The sequence below is a fragment of the Phaenicophaeus curvirostris genome, chromosome 2 (genome assembly GCF_032191515.1).
Source record: "Phaenicophaeus curvirostris isolate KB17595 chromosome 2, BPBGC_Pcur_1.0, whole genome shotgun sequence".
Classification (NCBI taxonomy): domain Eukaryota; kingdom Metazoa; phylum Chordata; class Aves; order Cuculiformes; family Cuculidae; genus Phaenicophaeus; species Phaenicophaeus curvirostris.
The window spans coordinates 116798587-116810076 of record NC_091393.1 but is presented as its reverse complement, the minus strand read 5'-3'; the positions used below and the strand labels follow the sequence as shown (position 1 = coordinate 116810076).

General features: G+C 65.7%; 2 protein-coding genes across 2 annotated transcripts; both read right to left on the bottom strand.

Annotated features, from left to right (window-relative positions):
- Positions 1–620: 620 nt before the first annotated feature.
- On the bottom strand, positions 621–1162 carry UCN (urocortin). Its single transcript, XM_069851058.1, has 2 exons — positions 1149–1162; positions 621–928 (listed from the first exon to the last, which is right to left on the bottom strand). Exon 2 carries the CDS (start codon positions 908–910, stop codon positions 644–646), a length of 267 nt encoding a protein of 88 aa, XP_069707159.1. The 5' UTR covers positions 911–928; positions 1149–1162; the 3' UTR covers positions 621–643.
- Positions 1163–3479: 2317 nt separating this feature from the next.
- MPV17 (mitochondrial inner membrane protein MPV17) lies at positions 3480–11387 on the bottom strand. The gene is made up of 7 exons (XM_069851057.1): positions 11318–11387; positions 7170–7285; positions 6431–6523; positions 5654–5749; positions 3937–3969; positions 3726–3778; positions 3480–3641 (listed from the first exon to the last, which is right to left on the bottom strand). The coding sequence occupies exons 1-7, from the start codon at positions 11379–11381 to the stop codon at positions 3572–3574; spliced, it is 525 nt and encodes a 174-aa protein (XP_069707158.1). The 5' UTR covers positions 11382–11387; the 3' UTR covers positions 3480–3571.
- Between the last annotated feature and the right edge of the window lie 103 nt (positions 11388–11490).

The following is an 11490-nucleotide window of genomic DNA, read 5'->3' as shown; positions in this document are numbered from 1 at the left end:
CAGTGATCCTGGTCCCCATTCCCAGTAAGCCCGGTCCCCATTCCCGGTGATCTCACCCCTCTGCTCCCAGTGAGCCCCATCCCTGCTCCCGGTGATGCCAGTCCCCATTCCCGGTCCCCATTCCCAGTGATCTTGCTCCTCCCGTCCCGCACTCGCTCACACCTCGGTTTTCCACCACCTTTTATTACAAAAATGGGCGCAGGGCCACCGCGGGGCTGTGCCGGTACCGGTACCGTTCGCCCCAGCGCCGGGGATGAGGTGAGCGCAGACGGTGCCGATGCCGGTGCCGGTTCTGGTGCCAAGCTCCTTGGTGTCGGTGCCGAGCTTACCGGTACCGGCGCCGAGTTTGCCGTTTCCCGGTGCAGCTCCGAGCATCCCACGGCGCGGAGGCTGAGCCAGAGCCCGGAGCGGCCCCGGCAGGGACCCGGGATGCGCTCAGCATCCCCCGGCGTCGAGGATGCGGCGGTCCCGGTGCCCCGGGATGCGCTCAGCATCCCGCAGGGTCGAGGATGCGGCGGTCCCGGTGCCCCGGGATGTGCTCAGCATCCCGCAGGGTCGAGAATGCAGCGGTCCCGGTGCCCCGGGATGCGCTCAGCATCCCGCAGAGTCGAGGATGCGGCGGTCCCGGTGCCCCGGGATGCTCTCAGCGCCCCACGGCGTCGAGGATGCGGCGATTGGCGTCGGCGCGGGCGCGCTGGCTCTGGGCTCGGGCGAGCAGCAGCAGGTGCCGCAGGAGGTGGAAGGTGAGGTCGATGGAGAGCGGCGGCTCCTCCCGCCGCGCCCGCCACGGCTCCGGGGCCGGCGGCACCGGCCACACCGGGCGGCCCCGCGCCTCGGCCCCCGCCGCCGGGACGGAGCCGTCGGGGCGGGCGAGCAGCAGCAGCAGAAGGGCGAGCAGCGCCCGGCGCATCCTCGGCTCCGAGCGCACCTGCGGGGCCGCGGGATCAGCGACACGGTGCGGGGCACCGAGCGGGGACCGGAGCGCGGAGCCACCTCCCGGCCGCCCTTCCCGGTCCCCTGCCCGGTGTTCTGTCCCCGTTCCCCCCGCCGGTCCTCTACCCCTGTAACCGGTACGCCGTCCCCCGTCCCGTACCCCATGCTCCGTCCCCGGTCCCCCGTACCCGGTGCTCAGTCCCGGTTCCCCGTACCCGGTGCTCAGTCCCGTCCCAGCCGGTGCTCGGGCTTGATGGTCCCGCGGGGCTGAGCCGGCGGCGCGGCCGGGGGTTATAAAGGGCCGGTAGCCCGGGCTGACGTCAGCGCTGGGCGGGGGGGGCACCGGGGCGGCGGCGGGAGGGGGCAACCGGCGGCGGAGAGGCAGGTCCCGTTCCTCCCGGGGGCCGCGACCCCCGTTCCGTTCCGGTTCCCAGCCGGCGGGGCCGGTGCCGGGGGGGTGCCCTGGGTCGGTGGCGGGGACAGGGTACGCCCCCTGAACACCGCGGTGTCCCCGGTGCCCCCCGGTGCCCCCGCTCCGCCCCCCCACCCCGCGCCCGGTGCCCGCGGCGCCGCTGTCCGTGGTGCTGAACGGCCGGGAGCACCGGGACAGCGTGATACAGGGACACCGGGATACCGGGACACGGGCAGGCAGGGACACCGGGACACCGGGATACCGGGACACGGGCAGGCAGGGACACTGGGATACCGGGACACGGGCAGGCAGGGACACCGGGACACCGGGATACCAGGACACGGGCAGGCAGGGACACTGGGATACCGGGACACGGGCAGGCAGGGACACTGGGATACCGGGACACGGGCAGGCAGGGACACTGGGACACTGGGACACGGGCAGGCAGGGCCCCACGGCTGCCCTGAGCTCCAGGAAGCCGTGCCAGGCCGGCGGGGTAGGCTGAGCTGTGGGTGCTTGGTGAGGGCACCGGGTGGTCACGTCCAGCAGGGATGTCCTGGACAGGCACTGGGTGTGGTGGTGGGGTTGGCTCTGCGTGGGGATGGAACCACTGGCCACCGGCACTCATCAGCCACCGGCACCCATCAGCCACCAGCATCCATCGGCCACCAGAACCCATTGGCCACCGGCACCCACTGGCCACCAGTACCCATCAGCCATCAGTACTCATCAGCTACCAGCACCCATCAGCCACCAGCACCCATCCACAACCAGTACTCACCAGCCACCGGCACCCCTTGGCCACCAGCACCCATTGGTCACCAGCACCCATCAGCCACCAGCACCCATCGGCCAAGAGCACCCACCGGCTGCCAGCACCCACTGCCAGGGGGCGGGCACGGGTGGGCACACAAAACCCGCAGGCAGTGGCAAAGCTGGCGGTTGAACCGTCACATGGTGGGGTTGGGCGCTGCGGACAGACCCGAGCAGTGCCGGCACCACGGGCCAAATCCTGTGACTCATAGAGCGAAGGCACCGGGGTGGCAGCGCTGGCTGCATGCACGATGTTCCTGCCGGGGCTCCGGGTGATGCTGCCAGGAGGTGACGGAGCTGCAGGCACAACAAACCGCTGCCTGCAGCCTCCCCCCACCAGCGCTGTGTCGCTGCACACAGTCCATCAACTGTGTCCCTGCATCCCCCCACAACCTCTGTGTCCCTGCAGCCCCCCCCGGCATTGCTGTGGCCCAGCAGGACCCTCGCACAGCACGTCCTGCCTGGGGCTGCACAGGAGCAGCGGGCACAGCACACGCTGCCGTGCACCCGTGACGTGGATGTGGGGTGAAGGCTGGCACTGGGCACCGTTCCCCTGCGGCTCCGGGGCAGAGCCCTCAGTAGGGGCCGAGCTCAGCCTCCCCTGACCTGGCAGCCCCAGTGCCGTGGGGCTCCTGCTCCGCTTCACACCATGCTCGCAGCTCACTCGCTGCCTTCCTGCAGCTCAGACCGAGCTGCAAGGGGCTGCAGACCCTGGTGCCATCTACATGCAGTCACAGCCACACACGGAGCCCCAGGCCAGGCTGGTCCCCCCCCAAACCCCAGTGCCAACTGTGCGCACCCCCAGCCTTGCAGCCTCACAGTCGTGCATGGGGCCCCAGGCCACGATGGATCCCTCAAAACTCTTGTCCAGTCTGAACACAGCCTCAGCCCTGCAGGCCTGCACGGAGCCTGAGGTCAGGGTGGATCCCCTGAAGTCCTTGTGCCATCCGCACACATCCCCAAGTCCTGCAGGGCCACCAGCAGTGCACAGAGCACAGGAATGGTTGCCCTGAATCTGCTTCTGCACAGGCCCTGGCGTGGGGTGGAGGCCACAGGAATCGAGGGAAAAACCCCGTTTATTAGGTGCTCCAACCTTCTGCAGTGACAAGGAAACACGTCTGCAGGGAGCACAGCTGAGCCGTGGGTGCTGTGGAGCCGCAGGTGCGGGGCACACAGCTCGGTGTGGGGCAGCGCCAACCACGGCACCGCTGGCCCAGGGCCTGCAGCAGCTCCGGCACCCACTGCCCTGCAGCCAGAGCACCCTGAGTGTGGGGCCGGGGTTGGGGAAAGGAGGGAGTGTGGATGGAGCAGCGTGTCGAGGGGCAGAACTGCCCCGTGCCATGGCTGGCGAGGGCCTAGAACAGCCACAGGCACTGGCCGGTGCCGGAGCCGGCACAGCCCTAGGCTGCTCCCTCACATCCGATTTGCCTTCCAGGAGAGGTAGCAGTTCCAGACGATGGCAACGCACTGGACGACAGCCAGCCTGGGGACAGAGGGGAGAAGAAGGGACAGGGTCACAGCTGCAGGTGCCCAGAGCTGTGATCCGGCACCACGGCCACGTCGGTACCTGTGCTGCAGGGGCACGAAGTAGAAGTTGGCGATTTGCACCGGTGGCCAGATCTGAGCAGAGATGGAGACAGCGCTGAGGAGGCCCCCGCTGGCACTCAGGGCGCCCAGGTGAGCCCGCGCAGCTCCCGAGGCCGAGGTTGGGGACAGGGCAGGACAGGAGCACAGCCAGCGTGGCAGTGGGGACAGACGCACCCATGGCCACCACTTACACAGTAGTTGGTCAGGAGAGCGTCCACGTAGTCCTGGGGAAAAGGGAGGATGTGAGCACACGGCACAGCCCTGCAGGCACCCAGGCTTCTGTGGGCACCTGGCCCTGTCACCCAGGTGCTGCAGGCATCCAGCCGGGTGCCTGGTGCCATCCAGGTCCCTGGAGGCCGGCTGGGCTGCAGGCAGGGCCTGGGAGCACCCAGAGAGCCACTGTCCCCTGCTGCCATGCTCCCCAGCTCCACATCCACTCCAGCTGGGCAGAGGGCAGTCACCAGCCTCCGACAGGGTGGGAAAGGCAGGGACAGGTGGCTCCTCTACCTGGCACAGGCTGGGATACAGAGGGACAGGGATGGAGGGGAAAGGGATGGAGAGGGGCAAGGGTAGAGAGGACAGGAATGGAGAGGCGGAGGGATGCAGAGGGCAGGGATGGAGAGGGGAAGGAATAGTGAGGACGGGGCTGCACAGGGGCACTGAGCTGGGACAGCCACCCTGGGCCCCAACACGCAGCCCTGTCCCCGTGCGGCACCCATGGCCGTGCCAGGGACAAGTCTCTCGCCCAGCCTGGCCATGACTCAGCCGGGAGCCCAGCCTGTCCCGGTGCTGGCCAGCAGCCCAGGACGGGGAGAGTGGGCCCAGGGGTGATGGATGTGCTGCTGATGCCTCTGCGTGGGGAGAAGCGGATGCGTCCCAAGCCAGAGGTGAAGTGGGCTGCCAGCCCCGCTGTCCAGCCCCCAGCCCCCTCCCAGGGCTCCCAGGAAGCACCCACTGCCCCACTCAGGCCCTGGTGGGATTCCCTGTGGGAGCGAGTGCAGGAAACATGGCACAGTCTGGGTGAGATGCAGCTGCGATGGGAGCACTCGGGGCATTGCCTGTGCCCAGGACCAGCCTGCATGTGCCTCGAGGGTCTGAAACCCCTTGGATCCTGGCTGCTGCTCCGGCAAAGCCAGGAGGAAGAGGGAATCTCATCCTCCCCAAGGATTGGCTCGTAGAATTGTTAAGGTTGGAGAAGACCTCTAAGATGACCAAGTCCAACCATCCCTGTGCTCCAGGGTAGGACGAGGGCAGCAAGGTCTGAGCTGTCACATGCCGTGCTTGGTGAGGAGTGCCCGAAGCCTGGGCTGCACCCCAGGGGTGACTGTGCCCCAGGTAAAGCTCTGGCCGGAGCAGCATCTCAGCTCCCAGCATCCGGGCAGAGGACCCAGCTGGGACCCCTCACCCAGCCCTGGCAGCCACAGGTGTCTGTGTGTCCCGGGAAGCCGCACACCCACCCCGGTGTGCCACATCCGCAGCCGGTGGTCACCTGCTCGCCAGTGACTCACGCTCTGGACACGCTGACTCAGCCCTTGCACTGGTTTCCAGCAGCTCCCGCTGACGGGAGCCAGTTTGGTGATGGCTCCCGAGCTGCAGCCGGCAGAGTGGACGGCACGCAGGGAGCAGGATGACCACAGGCACTGGATGCCCTGGGCACTGCGCCACGGGAAGCAGCCCTGGCACCGGCACCCAGTGACCCCGGCACCCAGCACTGAGCCTGGCAGCGCCCCCAGGCCAGCAGAGCTGCTCCACGCCCCACAGCAGGGGGGCAGACCCCAGTGGGGCTTGGGGTCATGGAGCATAACGAGGCTGCAGTCAGGCCACGAGGCTAGCGTGAGATGGCCACGCTGGGGGCACAAACAGGAGCAGGCAGCAGCACCCCGTGGCACCTCGGGCAGCAGCACGTACCTGCTGGATCTTGGCCCAGTTCTCCTCCACCGAGAGCCCGTTCACCGTGCCCGTGACGGCGAGGAAGCAGCCGAGGAAGCAGGGCGCGAAGCCCCCCTGCCAGGGAGGAGTTGGAGCTGGTGTCAAGGAACTGCAACGCCTGGAGCCGGCCCCACAGTGTGGGGTGAGGGGTGGCAGGGGCACACAGGGCAGCGGGAACACCGGGATCTTTGTGGCTCCTGCGGCACGGCCAGCAGGCACAACACATCCTCAAGCTTATGGCCTCAAGCTCTGCCAGGGGAGGTTTAGGCTGGACATTAGGAAAAAATTCTTCACAGAAAGGGTCACTGGGAACTGGAACAGGCTGCCCAGGGAGGTGGTTGATTCACCTTCCCTGGAGGTGGTTGATTCACCTTCCCTGGAGGTGTTTAAGGCATGGGTGGACGAGGTGCTAAGAGGAATGGTTTAGTATTTGATAGGAATGGTTGGACTCGATGATCCGGTGGGTCTCTTCCAACCTGGTTGTTCTATGATTCTATGATCCTGCCTGCTGCACCCAGCACTGCAGCCCAGCCACCCCAGGGGGAATGTCCTGGACTCCATGGGGAGGTCCTGGACTCCATCGAGCACTCCTGGACTCCATGAAGTGGGTTCTGGACTCCATGGAGCAGTCCTGGGCTCTGTGGGGCAGGTCCTGGCCACCACTCCCCGCTCGGCACCCAAGGCTCTCGGAGCAGGTTGGAAAGCTGCCCCCGTACCCACCACCCCACGGAGCCCCCAGGCCAGCGTGGCACTGACCTGGTCCAGCACCATCTTCTTCACGGCCACGACCTTGGTGTTCCCCGGGACAAGGCGATCCAGGACCCGGTACCAACTGCCGACAACGGGGCCCTGCCAGAGCCGGGGGTGAGGACAGTGTCCGTCTGTCCCAGGCCACAGAGGTGTGGGGGTCTCCAGAGCCAGTCACATAGCCCCACCACGCTCTGGGGGGCTCAGCACCCCGCATGGAGCACCGGAGCCCATGGGTTGGGATTCAACCCTGCTGGGCACAGGGAAGTCCAGCACCTTGCATGGATCACCGGAGCCCATGGATCAGGATCCGGACCAATCATGCACAGGGAAGGCCAGCACCCTGCTCCAGAGCACCGGAGCTGATGGATCAGGATCCGGCCTCACCACGCAGAGGGGAGAAGGGCACAATTGCAGCTTTGTGTACGGAGTCATCCTCCAGCCAACAGAACCTCTGCTGGGGCTGGCACCAGCACCAGGGAGGGGCACGGCTGCACGGAGAGAGGCTGCCGGCCCCATCCCATCCCACGGTGCCACCAGGGATGCTGGGAGCCAGGCACAGGGACAGGGTGCTCGACCTCAAGGGGACCCGGCTCTGCTTGGAGATGCTGGAGGTGGCACTGGGGCAACCGAGCCCAAACCCTGGCAGCAGGGTCTCACCCTGTGGTGACGATGCTCCATCCCATCCACCCCACACCTGCTGCCAGGATGGGGCAGGGCCCGGTGCCCACCGCGCTCTGGCACTCACCACGAAGCCGAAGCCGATCGCCATCATCTTCAGGGTGCGGTGGCCTTGGTGGCCACACAGCCCGCGCCGCTCCACCAGCTGCTGTGCGATCACGTCACCCACTCCCATGAGTGTCCCTGTGAGGGCACATCCTGCTTAGGGTGCAGGGCGAGCACTTGGGAGTGCCTCGCTCACATCCAGGTCAATGATTCCATGACACCCTCAGGATAGTGCAGAGTCCCTGGCTGGAATAGTGCTCAGCAGCACTGTCTCCAAGTTGATCCACCAGCCAGGACTTTTGGGGCAGAGCCCACCCAGACGCTGCCTGTGCTGCCACTCCTGAGCCCAGGCCGTGCACTCCCTGAGCACCACACCAGCTCCAGGGATGCCCCATCCCTGGAGGTGTTGAAGGCCAGGTTGGATGGGGCTTGGAGCAACCTGTTGCAGTGGGAGGTGTCCCTGCCCGTGGCAGGGGGCTGGAACTGGATAGGCTTTGGGGTCCCTTTCAACCCAAACCATTCCATGATTCTGACTTCAATTCCCTTCCTTGGAATGCCACTCTCTGCCCTCGAGCACCAGCAGCCAGGTCAGGCGGGTGAGGCTCTCCAGTGCCAGGTTCAGCCCTGGCTCCTTGCTGCTGCCGGGCAATGTCACTGCTCCTGGCTGTATTTCCACACCCGCTGCCTTGTACGGCCTGCGGAGCTCGGCTCAGCGTGGCCCCTGGCAGCTCCGCTCCGTCCTGTGCCCCTGACCTCTTCGACGCAACTCGGCTGGCCCAGCGCTCCTTCCCTGGCCGCTACGTTCCCTGCTCGTTCCCCTGCTCCTCCCGCACGGCTCCTGGGCAGCTCTCCAGCCATCCCCCTCTGCTCTTGGAATCCCAGCCAGCCCTCGTTGTGGAGAGCAGTGGCCCCCCTGCTCCTGGCAGCCCCGACTGCACCGTCCCTGCAGGCAGCGTCCGAGCACATGGCAGCCAAGGATGCTCCAGGTAGCCCTCACTCACTCCCCTCCAGAGCCATCAATCTCTCTGGAGCCACCGATCCCTTTGGGCCCCTCGATCTCTCCAAGACCGTCCATCTCTTCTGGTCCCTCAATCCCTCCCAGCTCATGGATCTCTCCAGACCAATGATCAAGCATCCTGGCTTCTATCAGAAACAGTGTGGCCAGCAGGAGCAGGGAAGTGATTCTGCCCCCATGCTTGGCTCTGGTGAGGGCCCTCCACTACAAGAAAGACACTGAGGTCCTGTGTGTGCCCAGAGAAGGGGAACAGAGCTGGGGAAGGGGCTGGAGAACAAATCTTATGAGGAGCAGCTGAGGGACCTGGGGTTGTTTAGCCTGGAGAAGAGGAGGCTGAGGGGAGACCTCATCACTCTCTACAACTGCCTGAAAGCAGGTTGTAGCAAGGTGGGTGTTCATCTATTTGTCCAAGTGACAATGATAGGATGAGAAGGAATGGCCTCAAGCTGCACCAGAGATGATTTAAAGTGGACATTAGGAACAATTTCTTCACTGAAAGGGTTCTCAGGCACTGGCAGTGGCTGCCCAGGGAGGTGGTGGACTCCCCATTCCTGGAAGTGTTTAAAAGACGGGTGGATAAGCTGTTCAGGGATCTGGTTTAGTATGCTTGGACTTGATGATCTCAAAGGTCTTCTTCAACTCAGGAATTCTGTGATCCCTCTGGAACAGCCCCATGGGAGCAGGTTGAAGCTGCAGACCTTGGCTCTGCCACCTCCCCAGTGCCTACAACCAGATCACACCATTCCCAGCCAGCACACGCGAGAGAAGAGATGCAGGTGTGGGGCTCCCAGCCCCTCACCACAAACCACGGCTGTAGTGCAGATGCTGCGAGCCTGCAGGCAGGGCCAGGACCCAGCCCAGCGCGGCTGCCCTGGTCAGCAGAGCCTGGACGCAGCCCAGGAGCGGGGCCTTAGCCTGGACCAGCCGGGCTGGACGCATCCCTGCAGAGCTGAGGGCCGGCTGGGTCTCTGCATCCCTACGGAGTGGCCGTGCTCCTGGTAATCCCTGTATCGCTGGCTTCATCACCCACCCCGGCCAATGCAGCCCCTGCGGAGCTGAGGTTCTCCCGCTCTGAGCATCACGTCCTCTGCGATGGCCAAGCGGCCACCACCAGCCCATGGGCCCCAGGGCCCCCAGACTGGCATAGAAGAGGTGCTGGATGCCAGCTTCCCGCAGGCACCATTCCCACCGGGCACAGGTGGGAACCCTGGGCACAGAGCTCGTGGAAAAACTTCAGCCAGCAGCACTGGCCACATTCAGTGCCGAAGGCTCTGGGCGAAGGGCCAGGGGGTGATGGAGCAAACTGGGGAGGCCAGGGATGGCGGGGAGGCCTGGCTGATCCCAAGGCCTTTGGAATGTACCCAGGCCTAATCAGGCCGCTCCCTCTGTGTTCCCTGTGGCTTTCCCAGTTGGCAGCCAGCGGCTTCAGCACGGTGGGAAGTCAAGGACAGCCAGGTCGCTGCCACGGACACGTGCTGCCTGCTGTGCCAGAGCCCGGCTGCATTCCTGGCCTGAAGCCTAGGATGCAGGAGGTAGAACCCGGCGGGGCAGCGATTCCACAGGCAGCACGGTGGGAATCACCAGCACAGCCAGTGGCTGGCAACACGCCCTGACCCGGCACAGCCGGCAGCTCCATTCTGCCTGGGAAGGGCAGCTCCAGCAGTTCCCAAGCAGCCAGCGGAGGCTGGGATCTTCAGACATCTCTGTGGCCATAAGAACCACATCCAGTGCAGCCATACATCCCCACGGGAATGGCCCAGGGGAGCCCAAGGAACTGGGGGGCTGCAGGGCCCCCTCCAACAGGAAAAAACAACTGGCAGAGCTGGAGCCCAGAGCTGTGGCTGCACTGAGCTGGCGACAGCAGCATGAAGAGGCTCCCAGCTCCACCTTAGCTGCTCTCCACGAATGCCAGGGTAGATCTGCAGCCTGGCAGTGCCACAGGTACCAGGCAGCAGATCACATCAAATCAGACCAAAATAACAGTGAGAATGGGCTAGCAGCATCCCTGCAGTGAGCCACCATTCTACAGGCAGCAGGGCCAGTGACTGCACCCACAGCTGAGCCCCCAGGCTGCCACCCTGGCCCCCACTGCCAGGATTTTCCAGCTTCCTGCACCGGTTTTGTTTGAGCAGCATGGCTGGTGGGGAGACGTGGGGTCTTGGGTTGCAAAGAGACATTAGAGAGCAGGAGAATCTTTGGGGCACAGGAAGAAGAGACTAGAGCCCACAGGGCCCCAGACACCCCAGTGACAGGTCCCAGCATCTGTGGGGAGCTGGGCTCCCAAAACAGCCCTCTTGATGTTTTGGGGTGACTCGCAGAGCTGCAGGAAGGGTCTCTGGGCCTGTGCCTCCCCAAAACCCCCCATTAGCCCTCCCAGCCCCAGCGCAGCCCCATGACACTGAGCTCCTGAGCCTGGAGTGAAGACGGGACCCCTCACCCTGTAGGACATGTGGCAGGATGCATGGCACAGCGGGGCTGGGGGGAGTCAGGGCCAAGCAGTGCAGTGCGGGGGCTCTGGGGCAGCTCTGATGCTGGAGGACAGGAGCTCGGGGAGGGGGATGAGGGCTGTGATGTGCTGGGCACAGATGGGGTCTTGAGGGGGTGGTTTTGGGGCAGCTCTAGGGGGTCCCAGGGAGAGTGGGTCTGTGGTCCCCTCCTGGGGGACTGGGGCTGCAGGGGCTACAGTGAGCTGGGAGGTCACACAGGGCCGTGGGTCACAAGGGGCTATGGGTTATGGTGGTGCTATGGGGGAGCTGTGGCGGTGCTGTGAGTCAGGAGGGGCTGTGGGTCCCACAGGGCTATGAGGGGGGGGCTGCAGGTCACATTTATCTATGGGGCAGGGGGGAGCTGTGGGTCAGGTGGGGCTATGAGTCACGCAGGGCTACACAGGGGGTCTGTGGGTCACAGGAAGTTGTGGGTCAGGTAGGGCTATGGGTCACACGAAGCTATAGGGGCTTGTGGGTCAGCCAGGGCTATGGGTCACACGGGGCTATAGGGGCTTGTGGGTCAGCCAGGGCTATGGGGGGGCTGTAGATCGGGGGGGGGGGCTGTGGGTCACGCGGAGTTGGGGGTGGAGGTCCCGTGTGAGTCACATGGGGATGGGGAGTGGTGTGTGTGCCAGGCGCCCCCGGAGCCCTCCCCGGCGCGGCCCTTACCGGCGGTGACCGCCTGAGCCGCCCCGCGCCGCAGCCGGGCCCAGCGCCCCCACGGCGCCGCCATGGCCGCCGCGGCGCCCGCCGATGACGTCACGCCCGCGGCGGCGGCGCCCTGGTGACGTCACAGCGCCCCCCCGCGCCGGCTGTCGCGCGGCGATGACGTAGCGACCGGC

Bases quoted from the DNA above. Each gene is read 5' to 3' on its own strand.
- UCN (XM_069851058.1), bottom strand. From the start codon at position 910: ATGCGCCGGGCGCTGCTCGCCCTTCTGCTGCTGCTGCTCGCCCGCCCC.
- MPV17 (XM_069851057.1), bottom strand. From the start codon at position 11,381: ATGGCGGCGCCGTGGGGGCGCTGGGCCCGGCTGCGGCGCGGGGCGGCT. The intron at 6,524-7,169 runs GTGAGTGCCAGA...CGGCTCTGGCAG, and splicing joins CGATCGGCTTCGGCTTCGTG to GGCCCCGTTGTCGGCAGTTG. The intron at 3,970-5,653 runs GTACGTGCTGCT...CCTTTTCCCCAG, and splicing joins ACTGGGCCAAGATCCAGCAG to GACTACGTGGACGCTCTCCT.